Below are 19,133 nucleotides of genomic sequence, written 5' to 3'. Positions count from 1 at the left end.
AAAGTAACCAAAGATAACCATCCATCCTGTCAGACATACCAGCTACTGTAAAGAGTACATAAGGTAACTGTTATTACTGCCGCTGTACACAGAGAGAGAGAGAGAGAGAGAGAGGGGGAGAGAGAGAGAGAGAGAGAGAGAGAGAGAGAGAGAGAGCGCACGCGGATGGAGGGAAGTGTGAATATTGGACGTGAGACAAAAACTTCCTTTAGCCTAATCATGAATCTTAATGTTACTCCTCAACTCAGGTTCATCAGTGAAGTGTGTGAACTCTGTTCCGCGTCATGTAGGCGATACGTCTCTCACTCTATTTAAACTGGCAGGTGTCACATCTCTCGTCTGCGTGCACGCGCTGTCTCACTCATCCTCTTCCTCTCCTCGCACTCCTCGTGCATTACTTTCTCTTCGGGTTTGCTGTCTGTTGTAGAGTAAAAACGTTTAATAACTATCGCAAATCCATCATTCCTTCAAATGGCAGCATGTAGCATCCTTTGACGTCTTTATTTGACTTCCAGCATCCCTGGACAAGCCGTGCGTTATGATGAAGGGACCGACCTTCCACGACCACGATCCGATGCGACTCGTCGACCCGAGGCACCTTCCGCAAATGATGTCCCTGGAGGACCGCGAGCCCACCATGGTGGAGGGGACGCTGGGGCCCCGCAACTCCACGCCGGCCGGGGGAGAGGGGGCTCCGGGCCACCAGCACCAGTCCTTCCCCTGGGTGGAGACCCTGCTGGCCGGCGTCCTGATCACGACCATCGTGGTGGATGCTATCGGGAACCTGCTGGTCATCGTGTCCGTGTTCAGGAACAAGAAACTCAGGAAAGCAGGTAGGCTACAGGTGTTTGTGTCCGTGCATGTCATGGAGATAGATATTAAATAGATAACAAAAACTCAACAAGTTAGAAGGATGTAGCCTAGAACTGACCCTAATGTTGCTTGATGACGTAGTTTTCATCTTCTATATGTTCACTGTGATAATAACCATGTAACTGAATGCGTAGCCTATCAATCAAAATTCAGGGGAGTTTGTAAATTGTAATTTGGTACCGAAATTAGAACTTTGTTACTTTTTAGGCGCCGACGGGACCGAATTGCCTCTTTATTATCAGTATCGAAAAATGCCTCGTCATTCAATACCAAATTTCAATACCTAAGGAATAAATCTCACGAGCATCAGGGAGCCAATAAGCATGCAGCATGCTTGCTTTTGATATCTTACCGAATTTGATACCGGTTCCTGAAGGATAGGCCTATTTTATTTTAGAAATTCCATTTTAACAAAAATAAATTACATTACAGTACATTTTTTTCCAGCTCCTTTACACTGCATTACAGCCTCTCAAAATACAACAACACACACATGTGCGCCCTGTACGCGTACCAGCATTATTAGATCTTTGAACCATCATGATGGATGCTTATTGGCTCCCTGACGCTGATGAGATTTCCTCATTTTGTATTGAATGGCAAGGCATGTTCCGATACTCAATACTACGGGGTGTCTGTTGGGTGTCTAAAAGTCTCGAAGTTGGGTACCCAGCCCTAGTTGAGAGCTCAGTTCTCGGTAACTTTCTCCATCTTGGCATGTTTCTGTGGCTGCTGAGCGCCTTGAACAACGTGATGTGTTACTCAAGGACACTTTGACAGAATATTTGGCTGCTGCAGATGATCAGAATGCAAACGCTGTGTGGTATAGTTTTATAAATAAAGAATGCTGCGTGGGCAGAATATTTGTCAGTGTCTGAAAACAGTTCAGACAGTTCAGACTTTGCAGCTTCAGACTGGGAGATTTGCCATTTTGGCACTTGGTCAAGGACTTTAGGAAACTAAAAAGCAGTGAAGTCAAAGTTGGTGACTCACTGTAATCAATGTATAAATCTGATAGTAGCTCCAGACTGATTTGGACTACAAGCCTTCAAGAGCACCGATGTGCATAAACACTTCTAATTGTTATCTTTCACTCTGCGACATGCTCCTGCTCAGCCATCTGAATAATTAAATATCACATTAAACGCAGTATTAAGTGAAGACAGGCACCCTTCCTTTTACTCCTCCAACTATATATGAAAATTGATGAGGTGTTTTGCCATTTATGGTCCTTTCATGCTGGAGCGGTGAAGCCAAAATCCCTGTTAAGCTCTGATAATAATAGACCAGGCAGATGAGTGGGAAGGAGGGCTACCATCTCTTTTTTAAAACGCCTGAATGAGTGCCATTTAATGAGAGCCCAGTTTCTATGCTAATTTTGGATGGACATAACAAAAGAAGGATATAAGAATAGAATACAATATAATAAAGGAAGAATGGGGAACAAGACAGCAGTGTGCAGTAATGTTTCATCTTTTTGTTCAAATAACTGTTACCCAGCACCTGCAGTTTTGGGTTGTTCATGTGTCTCCTGATGATTGCCTCATCTTCAATTTTACACATTTACTGGTCCAAGCTGTTAACTGTCCAAACTGGGCTAAATGTGGCCTGGTTTAAACGAAGACATGTAGGACTTTGTGAAAATCTTCATTTAAACAAGCTTATGTTTAAACTTTAACATGTTCATACTAGTTTAACTGTTGTAGCTGGACGTGGATGTCTTCATTGTAGAGTGATATGATTACAAAGAATGTAATCTCACGTTGCCAGGCCTTCCTCCACAGCGCTGTAGAAGAGGGTCTGGCTAGTCCACACAGCATTCTGGGATGGGAGAAAAACGTGCTCTGGTTTATTGGCATTTCTTTAAACCAATCACAATCGTATTGGGCAGCGCTGAGCGCCGGACAGAGCCACGGTGCCCCTTCAAAATAGCCTCGGGAAGGAACTTGTTTTGGTGGAACGTGTACGTTCAAAAGTTTTTTTTAGACATGTAACAGAAAACTCAGATTGGACAGATAGTCTAGCTAGCTGTCTGGATTCACCCTGCAGAGATCTGAGAGAGATTTGCAGAGATCTCCTTTTTTTTTTTTTACCTCCCCCATCTTCTCAACTCTCATCTCCATTCACCCCATGCCTTTCCAATTCTCCAGCAATCCGCTTCTCTTGTCCTTTCCATTTGATTCATTTATTAAGACACCTATTCTCACCTTTCCTCTACTCTTCCCAGTGTCCTCTCTTTTCAATCACTCTCCTCTCCCCTTAATTGCTCTTCTCTTCCTCTCTCTCCTGCCCTTTCAGGTCTCTCATCGCTCAGATTGTCTCTTCCAGATTCCTACCCATTATTCTCCTCTTCTCTTCTCCTACCAGTGAACTATTCTTTTGTCTCCCAATCAGCGGCGGAATGTACATTAACTCAAGTATTGTACTTATGTACAAATTTGAGGCACTTGTACTTTACTTCAGTCTTTTATTTTCATGCCACTTTCTGCTTCTACTCCACTATATTTCTGAGTGAAATATTGTACTTTTTACTCCACTACATTAATCTGACAGCTTTAGTTACTAGTTACTTTACAAATTGATGCACACAAAACACATGTAGTTTATAAAATCTGACGTTTTATTATTAATTAAACTACCCAACAATATAACAGCCTACAATTCCAGCTGAAATGATTAGACCATTAAACACACAACTGTTTGGATCGTTTCCAGTTTCTAAAATGGGAGGATTTTTCTGCGTCAAGTACTTATACTTTTAACACTTTTAGTACATTTTCCTGATGATACTTACATACTTTTACTTAAGAAAAATTACTAGAAACTACGTTCATTCATAAAAACCCTGCAAAAACAACTCTGTTAATAGGTTCTGAGAGAGCAATTCTATGGAAAAAGCTATGTTGTTTTAGATTGAAAAGGCAATTATCACGAGAGCAATGGTTTTACTTGTTTGACTGCTCTGCTCAGCACTGGGTGGAATTGCTCCAACGTTGACTGAATTGCATTGTGTTTTGCATCTCCTGATTGCCCGAACTCAATGAATTCAACTCATTGGTTGAAAACTGTGTCATAACCCGGTGGCTCAGTGCTTCTCAACCTTTTCAGAGCCTGAGGACCCTTCCACCTGGACAGAGTAATCCACAGCAGACCGGGCTGGTGATGAACTCTAAATCTCACACAGATCCATTCATGAATGTTTTCATTTTTAAAAGTTCAGCGTCCAGTGTCGAGGGGCCTGCAGTAAAAGGCCGATAGCTGCAACATAAAGTGCTTAGACGGACTCTCTGTAGCGTCTGCAACATCCCTCACAGGTCTCCAAAACAATTTATGATTAAGGTTATGCCAGATGGCCAGTCCGTCCTTGTTGGCAGGTTACCCCGCACGCTTGTGTGCATTCATGTGCATCCTTGTGTTTGTGCGCGATACAAACGAAACAGGGACCCAGCAGGAAGTGGGTACTGAGGGGATTTACTCATAAAATAAGCTCACGATCCTTCTTTGACTTTACAGTAATTTTCATCTCCTCATCTAAAGAGGAACCACAGTTCACTCTGAGGAACCCTGATGGATCTCAAGGAGCCTTGAAGCTCTTAATCATAATAATAATAATAATAATAATAATACATTTTTATTGATATAGCGCTTTACATGGTACTCAAAGACACTTTACAGTAAAAAAACAGCATATATAGCACATTAAAAACAGATAAGCAATAAAACCAACACATAAAACATATTAGCATATTAGAAGCAATTAAAAACAATAAAACCAGTAACTATCAGGTGAGAAATGTAAGACTATTGTATGTGGAAATATAATCTGAAGAGGTGTGTTTTGATTAGTGTTTTTGAATGTGTCCAGGTCAGTACAGTCACGGATGTGTATGGGTAGGGAGTTCCAGAGGGAGGGGGCTGAAATGGTGAAAGCTCTGTCGCCCCAGGTAATCATGACACTTAATCATGTAAATGAGTGACCTCTCTGCTGTTTGAAACTGTCTGCAATGAGCAGATTATGATGAACCAGTGCTCGAAGCGGGCCGGTACTCACCGGCACGCAGATACCGACACTTCTACATTTTTACTCTTAAGCGTACCTGCACTTTTTCTTGCGCATCGCTACTTCTCGCATGGATGGCCTGACTGTTGGTCAAGGGACCAAATGATGTATTTTTTGCTCCACGAACAGCTGGCTCATTTTTAAAGATAACAAACTGGACTGCAAACGCACGCACACACACACACACACACACACACACACACACACACACACACACACACACACACACACACACACACACACACACCCTACATGCCACTGCAGAGCCGCATTCACCATATTAGCGCTTGTTAACTTGTTTAAATAAATACATACCTTTATGTTGTTAATAAATAACAATAAATTGTTGTTGTACCAGCAATATCTCCAAGTTTTGTCATCTGAATCATACATCCAGCAGCTATAATTAGGTTTGGGGTTTCTGAAACCAGAAGTGATTGTTTTCAGCATTTTGAAGTAAAGATAAGGTAAATATATACAGAATGCTACATAACTTGATATTGAAGAACAAATCTCAGATTAGGTTGAAATCTGTTTTTTGTTTGCATGGAAGGCAGAAACACAACAGTTTGAAGTGGTAACCTAAATAATGTTCACAACCAGCAGATAATAGTTGGAAATTGAAGCTGAGCAGCAGAAAAAAAATGTTGATTAAATACTATCCGACACGTGAAACAACAGATGAAGCCTTCTTACGCTTTGCACACCATGATTTGTCCTCCTGGAGGCCCAAATAAAGTGCTAAAATAATTAGTTGATCCACTGAATTCCCAACCAACAGATATTAATCTGCAGCAGTTTTCATAATCAATTATATGTTTAAGTCAATTATCAAGCAGAAAGGAGAAGCTTTTACCGGCTTTTCAAATCTGAGGATTTGGTTGATGATTATTTCCGTGTGAACGTCTTCTTTTTACTCTTTGGTAAAATAAATTGTGATTGAAACCTACACACAAATAAAATAGAACAGGCACTTTAAGGGACTTCGAATAATTATGCTTATGGTTATTATAATAATAATAATAATATTACTATTATTATTATATTAGGTCTGCAACTAATGATTATTTTCATTGCCAATTAATCTGTTGATTATTTTCTTGATTAATGGATTAGTTGTCTGGTTTATAAAATGTCAGAAAATTGTAAAAAATGTGGATCAGTGTTTCCCAAAGCCCAAGATGACGTCCTCAAATGTCTCGTTCTGTCCACAACTCAAAGATATTCAGTTTACTGTCACAGAGGAGAGAAGAAACTAGATCATATTCACATTTAACAAGCTGGAGTCAGAGAATTGTAAAGACTTAAACTGATTAATCGATTATCAAACTAGTAGCAGATTGACGATTGACAACTAATTAATTTCAATTTGCAGCTCTACTACAAACTAAAGATCTTTGGGTTTTGGACTGTTGGGGAAAGAAAATAAGCAATGTAAGACGTCAACTTGGACCCACATGGAAAATTATGATGACAATTTTTACGAATTTGTAGAGACAACACAATGAATCAATAAACTAATAAACAGATTCATTGTTAAGGGAAATAATAATCAGCAGAACTGATCAAATATTGAGGTGGTTCTAAAAACTTTGTAGCTTATTCCTTCTGAGGAGAGCAGCAGTATGAGTTTGGATTCTCACCAGACGATGGAGCTAATGGTGACAGAGGGCCCTATCTGGCACCCGGCACAGCCAGAATGCGCCTGCACCCATCTATGCGCCCATGGGCGTGCTGGTCTTACAGGGAGGTGTCTAAAGTCAATAGCGCAGCATTTCTTTGTTATTTTAACAGCGCATTGGTAAAATGCGCCTAGGCTCGTGCACAGCGCGCACACACTATGCTTGTTACACACACACTATGCTTGTTACACACACACAGGGAAGCGCAGCAGCACACAAACATGCAAAAGATTAAAAATATAAATATTACAATGTGAAATAGTATTATGATATGATCTGCTTGCGCGCTTTCACTTCACGCACAAGCAGATAAGTTTCTTCTCCCCAAAATCTGTCATTCCTGCTCAGCAAATCCGCCATCATAATAAACTTAGCACAAACAGTAAGGAAATTTGTGTTTGGTAGATTATTTCTCTGTGGTAACAATGCTTTTTGGCAATACATCTTATACCGTTGGAAAGCCTGTTTAGTTCCCTTTCAAATGGTGCCCCATTTGTAAGGAACATGCATTCGTGGGATGAGCAGCAGCGCTGAGTATGTGGGTTGCGCCCATGAAAAATTTGCCAAATTTTCTCTGCCAATGCCAAACAGCTTATTCAGCCATTGACCCGTTTGGTGTTTGGTGGATTGGATGATTGAAGTTTGAAGAAACAAGACATATTGGCAATTGAACAATTTATTCATTTCACAAACAGGAGCCTCAGTAGCGTGTGGAAGAACCATACACAGCCACAACAGCCTGGCACCTCCTCCTCACGGTGGTCACCAGCCTGGTCACACACTGCTGTGGGATGGCATCCCATTCTTCAACCAGCAGCCTGACCTCAACCCCATTGAACACTTGTGGGATCAGCTGGGGCGTGCTGTTCGTGCCAGAGTGACCAACACAACCACGTTGGCTGACTTGCGACAAATACTGTTAGAAGAATGGGATGCCATCCCACAGCAGTGTGTGACCAGGCTGGTTAAGCTGTTTGGCATTGGCAGAGAAGATTTGGCAAATATTTCTTGGGGGGCGTAACCCACATACTCAGCGCTGCTGCTCATCCCACGAATGCATGCTCCTTACAAATGGGGCACCATTTGAAAGGGAACTAAACAGGCTTTCCAACGGTATAAGATTTATTGCCAAGAAGCATTGTTACCACAGAGAAATAATCTACCAAACACAAATTTACTTACTTTTTGTGCTAATTTTAGTAATGCGCCAAGGTACAAACGCGCCTGGCTTTTAAAGGGAATGGGAGATGACACTCTGATTGGTTTATTGCATGTTACGCCCAAAACACACCTATGATTAAACATAGAGACACTAAATACAACCCTTTTGAACCATTCGCCTGGTGCATGGACCCTTTTTTCTGCCATTAAACTAGCAAAAGTGGATTTGTACACGCCTTAAACGCACCTGCGCCAGGCGCTTCACCCCGTGTGCTTAGATCGTTAAAACAGGGCCCCTAGAGTCATGGCCCCTTAGAGCCTTCAGTCTTTAAAATCTTATCTACACCAAAATGGGCTGAGGATGGTGCGGCATTTTCTTTTATTTATATTTCTTTGTCTTATTATGAAGGTCTGGCAGAGGTCATCTCACTGAGGACTGAGGAGTGAAATGTGATGTCTTTGCATCATTAAACCTTTAAAGCTTCAGTATTGGGTGACTGCATTGCCCGAGGAAGGTGACAGCTGGCCAGCAGGCAAAAGAAATACTTATGGAAACTCCCCGTAGGGTTTTCAGATAGCACACCTTTTGAAAATGCTGTGTGATGTGATACCTGCATTTTCAACAGTTTTTAAAGTAGGAATGGACAATTATTATGCAAGGCTGATAGTGTTGATATTAGCAATTCTGTGGGGATTCAGAAACAGAAAGGCGATGTACAGTCAAATGTTGGAATTTAGTGTCTTTACATAAACTTTGACTTTCTGTATTTGTTGTAGATTTTGGCAGCTTGTTCAGCTTATCTGTCTCTCTCTGCTGCGTTGCTTGGCTGAGTGCTGAGCACCTGGACTGCGGAGGCGGGGGTGCGCGAGCCATCCAAACTGAAACGGAAATCATATGGACACAAAACCCGCTCTCTCGGGTGTGTGCTGTCCAGAAACAATACACAATTCCAACTATCCAAACTGATGATTTGGGGAAAGAAGTGACAGCCTGCAGTTGCAGTCACAAAATCAATCTGTGTAAATCAGAATTGTTACTTTTTTAAAGCACGCAATGAATGCCTTTAGTGCCTCTGCAAACCAAGGTGTTGGTGTGGACAGGGGGGCTCACAATCAGCCTTTCCTAAATTCCTAAATGTGTACCTCCTCAACTCCTGTCTTCTCGAGGCTCTTCTTCGACTCCTCAGCTTGAATCTCTTATGGGTGGGACTAAGACGTGAGGAGAGGAATCGAGAAGAGGAATCGAGAAGAGGAATCGAGAAGAGGAATCGAGAAGAGGAATCGAGAAGAGGAATCTCGGATGCACAATTTGGGAAATGGGAAAGGGCTAATGTCTGTCGTGACCAAGGGGGTAAGCGAGCATCCGGAAAGCGAACCTCCTATGGGGAGATTCTGAGGCTACCAAGCCATCACCTGCCGCTAGCATTCCATTGACTCCCATTCGTTTTGGCGTCACTTTGACAGCGAATAACTTTACACCTGAAGCGTTTAAAGACTCTATTTGTACATTTATTTCTAAAGAAACACGACAATGTATAAAAGGCTCCATTACCTTGTATCTCATGTTATGTCCCCGTAGCAGAGGTTTTTGTAAAAATTGACGATTGTGTCATAATCATGCAACTTTCTGTCGCACGGTAAAGGAATTACCGTATAGTCAGGAGAAGCTCGCAGGAAGTTTCGACTTACATTAGCTGTTTAAGTTTAATTACTAATGTTAACTAGCATTATAGTTAGCAATAATTAGCATGTGCCTATGTTATCTTCTTACATATACCTACGCCAGGCCCGTATTAAGACAATGTGGTGCCCCTGGGCACTATACCTCAAAGATATATTTTGAGGTATATATTTACGGAAAATATTGTTTAAGCCTGTGTGATGTGGTGCCCCCCCACTGGTTGTGAATGGTTGGTGCCCCTGGGCACTGGCCCAAGTGCCCTTATGGATAATCCAGGCATGACCTACGCTCTCCGTCTCTGCAAGATTTGGAATGATTCAGATTTCTCTTGTCACGTCACATCTACGTCACCAAGCTCAGTTTGAGGCCGCGCAGTACGCTCAGCCATCACCAGAAAAGTGCTTCTAATTGACTTCACTGGTCTCCGTCAAAGTCTGTGGCGTTGATGTGTCCATTTATTTTACCGTCTCTGGTCGTGAAATAGCTGATGGCAGATTACCAACACTATGTTTCAGCAGGAATGTGATTTGAAATTGAAGAGAAATTAACAACAACAACACTTTTCCTGATGTCAGCATGTAGTTACGTGTAGCAATGTACAGTATGTGATGTAAATGCTGCAGTATCGTGCCTGGAGCAGATGACCATATACAGAAGTCCGGCAGAGAGTAAAAAAAACTGGAAGTGGAGTGTTTAGAACGGTCTGAAATGTGAGGTTTTTGCTCACAGGGATTACGTTTACCTTATTATTTGAAGCTTTGGCCATGTGTAATATGAACATCCAACATTGTAACATGATATATATGACAGAAAATAAGGAAAAGCATAATATAGTTCCACTTTAAAAATGGGGTTTGATTGTCTCCCCGACTGATGAGCCTGACCTGATCTAAGCCACCTGCCCGACCTCGTCCTGCAGCAGCACACCTGCCTGAGGATTCAGACACTGGTGAGCTGCCACAGCGCTGCGATTTATTTAGTCCAATTTCCTTTATCTGCTCAGATGCTTTTTCATTTTATATTGTTCTGCCTGTTTGTATATAGCGTTGGTGAGGACACAGCTGGATGCATTGGAGACGCAACAACTTGGTTCATCTTTAACCTCACACCCGAAGATCCTGATTCTGGAAATATATTTGTTCATTTGTTGTATCATTGGAGTGACATGCAGGGCAACCTCACACCCAATAACATGTTACTGCCATTTCAAATCTATCTTTTGAGTATAACGCTCACCTCATGTAGGCTTGAAAGCTGGCGGCACAAAGTTTTGTCATTTGTGGATTTAATATACATGTGGCTAAATGTCCAACTTGGTGTATTAAAGTTGGTTAGGAAAACTGTCTTTCTTGAGTCTGGTGTTTTGCTTATTAATGAAGTGTTTTACTGATTGATGTCCAGAAGCCAATCAGTGAACTACAATTCAAATTCTAACCCATAAATGGTTCATCAGTCATGCCAGTAAGTTAGCTTGGATTAAATGGTCAGAGAAGGGGATGGGTCCTTTAAGGGTTAGGTCATATTTGCCTTTAGTCTAGTCTGGCTCAATCATGGATGTATTATAAGAACTGGATACAGCATTCAGGGCGGAGCTCCATTGATTCCTATTTGCTCAGAGGTGCATTAAGCCATCATGGAGCCAAAAATTACACGGATGATCGGCACTGCTTCCGCACTGTGCAGCCCATAAAGCAAGCGCACACTAGAGACCTCTGCCAGCCGAGCCGGCTACTTCCGGTTTGGTGCTTTGCGCCGGTATTACACCATATGATGTAATCATGCAGCTTTTATGGACTTTCCAAATGTTATCGGACAGAATGGATCAGATTCTGATAGTGAAACAAGTCATTTCTCAGGGGTTGTGAAGCTAAAAGAAATGTCTCCACTGATTTACAGACATCTCATTCGCCATGTAAGCCAATGGGAAAAAGGTTTTGGGCAAGAAATTGCAATTCCACTGTTTGGTAGCTATGTTCAATTTCCTGGGGGCCAGGGCTCAACGGAGGAATATTGCTGGGATAAAGCCAACTGTTGTTTGTTTCTGACATGACAAAATTGACAAAATGGAACTATATTAAAAGGTGCTGTAGGTAGGATTGTGAAGATCCAGGACTTAGCCAAACAATTTGAACATCGACAACTTCTCAGTCCCTCCCCCCTTTCTGCTGAAGCCCAAACGGTCTCATAAACCCCTCCCCCCACAAGGGAGAGCTGTGCACGATAGAGCGTGTGTGAAGAGGGGGGAAGGGGAGGAAACCTATCTGCAGCTGATGGGCGGGGAAGGGGAGGACGCTATGAAATGCGTGTGCCTGAGCAGTGATTGACACACAGTTAGACACCCCCCCTGGCCCTGATTGGAGCATCTGAACAGGGAGTGGTGGATTTTTGCAAATCGCACTACAGGCTGTAGGTGGTGCCAGAGGAGCCAGATTTTTTTTTTTAAATGACCTGCTTCATGTAGTTCTACTGGAACATCGGGTCAGTTTCAGCAAATATGACTTACCTACTGCACCTTTAATTGTATTTTTGTTTTATTACCTACAATTCATTTTGGTTGTATAACCTACAATAATGTGAGCATATATGCAGGGACTGACGTGCTTTAGCTTTTTGAGGATTGAAAAAGAAGTTGTGCTTTTAGCCATATTTTATATATATATATATATATATATCTTGGACACACTGAGCATGTGGATGCACTGTGGAGAAGTGGACTTCTATTTCTTCTGCCATGAAATTCCATTTCAGTCTACGCTCACAGTGTTTGAGTGTTCAAGTCAGGATTTTGGAAAAAAGAACCTGTAAGAATTAAAGTGCTTGTGTATTTGTTGCAAATTGCTTTATTGCACTAAGATTCATCATTAGAGTTCAGCAGCTTGATATAGCATGGAACAAACTATAGATTCAAACGGTTTGATTTGCACATTGGCAGAAATAGTCTTCTTCCTGATGGCAGAGACTCTTATTCAGAGAAGAGGGGATGCTGAGAGTCCGCAATTATTTGTGTGGCTTGTTTCATGACTGTCTGCTCGTACAGGCTCTGTAAAGGCTAATATTCCTACTTCCAATTACCTTCACTGCTTTTTTGTGAATGTTGGAAAGCAATGGCAATAACTCTTGAAACAAGAATAAAATAGGAAGACCCATTAGTAACCTTCCTGGTCTACTTGCATCTTTCTCATCAGCGATGTCAATAGCTTCTATGTTCTGCACCACCGCTAACAATCATTTCAGTTATTACTGAAGCCATCCATTGATCAAAGGCTCAGCAGCTTTGTTTGAAACAAAACGTTACTGTCATAGTGTTGTTTTTGGATTCAGCAGGCAGCTGTTTTCAGAGAAAAAGCTTTGAATCGAGGGAAGAGGGAGTCATACGCTATACAGATTGTAAAGCCCCTTGAGGCATATTTGTGATTTGTGACATTTGACAATATAAATAAAATTGACTTGACAGTTAGAGACTTACTGGTGCATTTATCAGCTAAAGAGACCGATATATCCTTCACGAGTTGGTAGAGACCAAAAACAGAGCTAAAAGAGAGAGACTATTGTACTTACATTCATCAGGTGGACACAAACATGACTCCAAATGAATGATTGTGTTGCTCTGTCACTGCTGGATGTTTGAAATAAGTTTTTAAATCCATAATATTAACTTAAAAAAAATCCAGGCTCTTCTCATTGACTGGTCGTACTTACGAAAAGTAATGCAGTATTTCATTTGAATATTAACCCACGTATTGTGAGTCAGGACGTGCAGGGCTGCTTCTAAAGAGGAAGTCAGGTGACTTAGTATAAAAAGGTAAAGAGGGAAGAGGTTGGGGGGGGGGGGGATGGATGGGTCAAATAAACACAGGACTCTCACCCAGGAGACCACTGTTTGTGTCCCGTGTGAAAGCAAAAGTCAACATTGACTTATTTTCACTTGATTTTGTTACGTAATGTACGTACATAACTAACGCCACATACATTTATGTAATCAACATACATATTTTAACCCAAACCTCAATCATTTCCTGAACTTTTCCAAGTAGTTTTGTTGCCTAAACAAATTATGCACTGCAGGAGCTTACGCAGGCGTACTGATCGCTCGAGTTGCTGGACGTTCGTAGGATCACGCACGGAAAATTGTGCATTTTTCATTAGTAAGATATACGAACCGTTGTATGACGATACGTTGAAAAAAATCTGTTATTGCAGGTTTCGAGTCACAAAACTAAATCTATATAAAAATACAATGGATTCAGAATTTCAAGTATACCCAAGGCTTAGACAACATGTAAACCATAATGTTGAAAATTATAACTAAGCTGGTTTCTGCTGGGGGAATTGGAACTAGGGTTGGCTACGGAAACAGACCGGATGACAACGCAGATTACAGTGCCTCATTTTAGTACCATTTGGTACATTTTGGCACCATTTGTAGTCCAGCCTTTACTTCTGTGACGAACGTGTGTCACTTTGTAACACACGTTATAATGCTCGCCTAGCTGCTAGCGTGGCACGACCTCATGCGACTAGCTAGTAGTCCTTACCTAGGTACTGCGCATGTGCGATTCCCAACAAAGATAGGATAGAAGTGTGATGCCTCACTCTGTAGCTAAAACAGAGAGCTCAACACACAGGGTCAAAAGAGGAGCTGCAGCAATGTGCAGTACAACAAATATATGGTGTTTTCTGAAAAATAAACCACATAAACCTATTCTGGTACAACCTCTAAATACAATTATGAACCTGAAAATGCGCATAATATGAGAACTTTAAAGTATCATTTATTCACCGGTTTGGGAAAAAAAAAACATACAATTCCCAACCCTAATTTGAACTCATGACCTCTACATCTCTGATATCCTACAGTCTTAAATATGACTCTTTAAATACTCCCAAATTCTGTTTTATAAGCTCATACTTCTGTCTCTTCAGCATGATCCAGAAAAGTCAGTTGAAGGTTGAGTCAGGCAGACAAAATGTCTGCGTCTATTTTTTCCTACAAACTGCAGCTCAATATCCATCTGTCTGTGGGTGATAGCAGTGTTCGCTGTTGTACTTGAACGAGGTACAAGCAGCCGCCATCAGAGCTGCTGTCAGGATGACACACACCGGCAGCGGTGGCTGCAGCGTTGAACACACTCGCACCGCTGAGAGACACAAATGAAACACGGGAGGAGTGAAGGAACAAAGAAAAAAAAGCATCTCACTACAAAGCAGACTCTCTGTGGTTACGAGATGCATACATCCTTCCGTCTGTCTGTCTATGATGGATACACGTTAACTCCAGAACACCAGAGTAGAGGAAAGTTCACAGTGCCACTCCCTCTACAGAACAGATGAGCTGATTAGATTTTGGAGCGACTCGCTACATAAATTTGCATTTCAATGTGGAAAAACCAAAGTCTTTGAAACTACTGCAACTTCTTAGTGCGTTCAAGTGGCAAAGATCACACCATGCTGATCGAAATCTCTGCTCATTAATTCATCATGTGTCTTAACGAACAGACTAATTAGCATTACAGGCTGTGTATTATGTATCAATCAGGGGGCTTAGGTGGCTCCAGTTGTTTGACTGCATTGGTGAGAAGTCATATTAGGTATCTGAATATGATGATTCACTCTACACATTCAGGATTAAAGAAGCCCAGTGGCGTTTTCTTAGAAACAAAGAAAAGTCATGTTTACATTCAGCATCTCTCAGCAAACATTGTGTAGTGCGTATCCTTGATCTCTTAACAAATGTGTTTCCATGCATTGCTGCATATTTTGGTGTGCACGTATACAGTACTGTAGAAAAACAACTCCATGGTGCTACTAGATGTAAAATAAACTCCACAGGGAACCTTTCAGTTGACTTTTTTCATGGCAATAAAAAACATAATCTCTGATTAGCTGTCAGGTGAATTGAATTGGAAACAGCCAATCTTTAACATTTACCTGGAACAGCAGCTGGATTCTCGCGATATCACGAGGTTACATGAACAGTACTTCTAGTGTGTATATAGCCAGCATATTTTTACATGTATGAGAGGATTAGGCATTTATTTCAACCAAACCAGAATTAGGATTGTTGGGACAGTGGAAAGAAGAACCAAGATAGCTTTTGATTTTATTTTGTTTTCTGTAAACTTTTAATGAAGTGTGTTTTACGATGATAAAATCATTGTATATTTAAAAGCAGTCTGGTCTATCTGGTTTGGGGATTGTGATTACGGGGATGTTTCATGTTGATCAAAACGCATGTTGATCTTTAACAAAAAGGTTGACCTCTGATGGAATCCTTTTCATATTTTCACAAGGTGTTATTAACACTGCCTGACTTAGCGACCACACTCCCCCCAGGGTGTGAAGATGTATGCAATTTGATCGAAACTTCCACGAAAACCTCTCAATTTCAGCAGCTGCAGGGGGTTCTGGGGTCACTGGAGGGCTTTATGCTGCCTGCATGATTAGTTGGTAGTGAGAGCTGTTTGGAGCGTCTGCCGAAGGCCTAAAGTGTAAAGTGTTGATGTGAATATGTCATAGTTAAGATTTGTTTTGGGGTTTTTAGATATCTGCATCTGACATTTCAGTTTCAGCCCTGATACAGTGTTTGTGGTAGAGCTGCCCCCTTTTCGTTGATTAGCAACACATTCTCACTCCCATCGCGTAAAATATGGATGCTTGGCCATGTGCCTTTGGCATTGTTTTTGTCTCTTTTAGCGCCATATCTAAACGCAATTTATCTAAACGCTCTTGGTCGGGACTCTTGGCTATACTTTTGACATTCTGGGTCGGGATGTACGTTTAACTGACATGTCGCACAACAACGAGACAGTTAGGTTTAGGAAAAGATCGTGGGTGGGGTTATAAAACGTACAATTCCGTGAAATGCGGGACAAGAACAGGACTTGAATCCCGGTCTCCTAGGTGAAAGTCCTGTGTTGTTTGAATCATCCACCACTCTAACCAACATCCCTACACAGTATTTCAGGCTTTCAAACTGCTCGCTACCATTGTCACCCATAATATTACATCATCTTACAGCACCGCAGTCGAGCTGCTGCTCTGCCCGGTGCGTTCCATACAGACACTGAAGGGTGCTGTTTGCGTATCTGACACTGAGAGGCACTGAACAAGCATCCATATTTTACGAGTTGGGAGTGAGAACGGGTTGCGATTAGTCGACCAATAGGTAATCTTGGTCTTAGTCGACGAAGATTTCTTTAGTCGATTAGTCATGTGTGAGACTTTTACAGCACATCAGAGAACTTTTTATTGTCAAAGTTCACAGTATTTGGCTGAGCAAAGAGTGAAAAAAAAACTGGAATAAAGTCCAACCAACCTGCCGCTGTGGCTGGCATACTGTACAAAAAACGGTGATTCCTCTTCTCCTGGGGAACAACAATATAATTGTGAAAGTTTTTGGATGAGCTGTCTAAGGCAGGAGCAGATTTGGCCAGTTGTATTCATTAGCTTGTAATGATGGTGGAGGCATTTAAGCGGTGGTGATGAGGTTTGCAGAGTAATGATCCAGATGCTATTAAAGTTAAGTTGGAGGGGAAAGTGATCAGTCTGAGTTTGGCATCATGGTTTTTGTCTGCCGCATGCTCGTCTGTTTGCCAGAGGCTACTTCGGTTTACCCCAACTCTTACAAAATGCCAGAAACAAGTTGTACTCTAAACCTGCACTGTTTTATTTTCATTTTAACTATCGACAATTTCATCTTATATGTAAAAAGTTTAATATTTACATCCTGTAGTTACTTTGAAGAAATGTGTATACCAGTACTTTACATTAAGTTTGCAACTAATGATGCAAATTGGTTTTATACATTGGTACGATCCTATAGTTAGGCTGACTAAAGATGCCTATGGCCAAGGGTAGAAGCAATATCAAACTACCCTACATCAACTTACTCAAACACATGATTCTGATAATATTTCCGAGACAAACACGAATAATTCAAGCTAGGGCTGCAACTAATGATTATTTTCATTGTCAAATTATCTGCCCATTATTAATTATTAATATTAATATATTAATTGATTAGCCGTTTCATCTATAAAATGTCAGAAAATGGTGAAAAATGTCAGTAAGTGTTTCCCAAAGCCCAAGATGCCGTCCTCAGAGGTTGTTTTGTCCACAACTCAAAGATATTCAGTTAACGGTCACAGTGGAGATATAAACTAGAACATATTCACATATAAGAAGCTGGAATCAGAGAATTTAGACTTTTATTAACATAAAAAAAGGACTTAGAATAATCTATCAAAATAGTTTGCTGTTAATTTAATAGTTGACAACTAATCAGTGAATCTGTGCAGCTCTATTCTGATTTTATTCCCAAGACAAACAAGTATAATTGGCGCTTACTCACCTTTCACAGTATGTTCTGTTAGTATCCTACTTGCTGATGATGTCTGTCCCCCCCGTCTGCAGGAAACGCCTTCGTGGTGAGCCTGGCTTTTGCTGACCTAGTAGTCGCCATCTACCCCTATCCGCTGGTTCTGACCGCCATCTTCCATGACGGCTGGATCGCCGGCTACATCCACTGTCAGATCAGCGGCTTCCTCATGGGCCTCAGCGTCATTGGCTCCATCTTCAACATCACGGCCATCGCCATCAACCGCTACTGCTACATCTGCCACAGCCTCAAGTACGACAAGCTCTTCTCCAACAGAAACACCATGTGCTATGTGGTGCTCGTCTGGGTGCTCACCATCCTCGCCATCGTGCCCAACTGGTTCGTGGAGTCGCTGCAGTACGACCCGCGGGTGTACTCCTGCACCTTCGCCCAGTCAGTCAGCTCGCTGTACACCATCACGGTGGTGGTGGTGCACTTCATCCTGCCGATCGGCATCGTCAGCTACTGTTACCTTCGCATCTGGATCCTGGTCATCCAGGTGAGGCGGAGGGTCAAGCCGGACACGCGGCCAAAGATCAATCCGCACGACCTGCGCAACTTCCTAACCATGTTCGTAGTGTTCGTGCTCTTCGCCGTCTGCTGGGCGCCGCTGAACCTGATCGGCCTGGCGGTGGCACTGGACTCCAGGCTGAGCCGGGCGATCCCGGAGTGGCTGTTCACGGCCAGCTACTTTATGGCGTACTTCAACAGCTGCCTCAACGCCGTCGTCTATGGTGCCCTGAACCACAACTTCCGGAAAGAGTACAAGAGGATCGTCCTGATAATCTTCAAGTTTCACTGCTGAGACGATACGCTGAGGAGGGGGGGGGGATATTGAAAAGAACTATTTGACAAAGAGGAAAACAAATAAAGGTAAGAAGAAGAACTTTAATAGCTGGAGGTGAAGAGGAGGAGAAGAGACAAAGTGAAATAATTATGCCACACTGTAAGTTATCCGTGATGCCTTCAGGGAACTTGAGAGACTTTAAAAAAGAAAGAAAGAGGGAGGCAGAGACTAGAGTAACTCTTATCTTAGTAATGAGTGTTTCATCATGACTTTCTTGGGTAATGAAATCATGAATTACGGTTTGAATTAAATAATTGTGTTTTTAGCAACTTCATACTTCTAAATGTCGGGATATTCAAACATTGTGATCATCTCCCCTGATTAATTTTTCATATGATGCATAATATCTATTAACTAGTTTCAAGACAGTATACAGGGATTTTCTTTATAGGACAGTGGACATCAGAGATGTATTTAAAAACAGGAGCGTAACTGTAACCACACCCAACAGT

The 19,133-nt window shown here is 41.8% G+C and overlaps 1 protein-coding gene across 1 annotated transcript; it reads left to right on the top strand.

The window, feature by feature from the left end:
- Window positions 1–521: 521 nt before the first annotated feature.
- mtnr1al (melatonin receptor type 1A like) lies at window positions 522–19,133 on the top strand. Its single transcript, XM_078260024.1, has 2 exons — window positions 522–833; window positions 17,870–19,133. The coding sequence occupies exons 1-2, from the start codon at window positions 539–541 to the stop codon at window positions 18,637–18,639; spliced, it is 1,065 nt and encodes a 354-aa protein (XP_078116150.1). The 5' UTR covers window positions 522–538; the 3' UTR covers window positions 18,640–19,133.

Source organism: Sander vitreus, chromosome 10 (assembly GCF_031162955.1).
Source record: "Sander vitreus isolate 19-12246 chromosome 10, sanVit1, whole genome shotgun sequence".
Taxonomy (NCBI): domain Eukaryota; kingdom Metazoa; phylum Chordata; class Actinopteri; order Perciformes; family Percidae; genus Sander; species Sander vitreus.
Note: the sequence above shows the minus strand (reverse complement) of the source record. Positions and strands in the feature narration are given on the sequence as shown.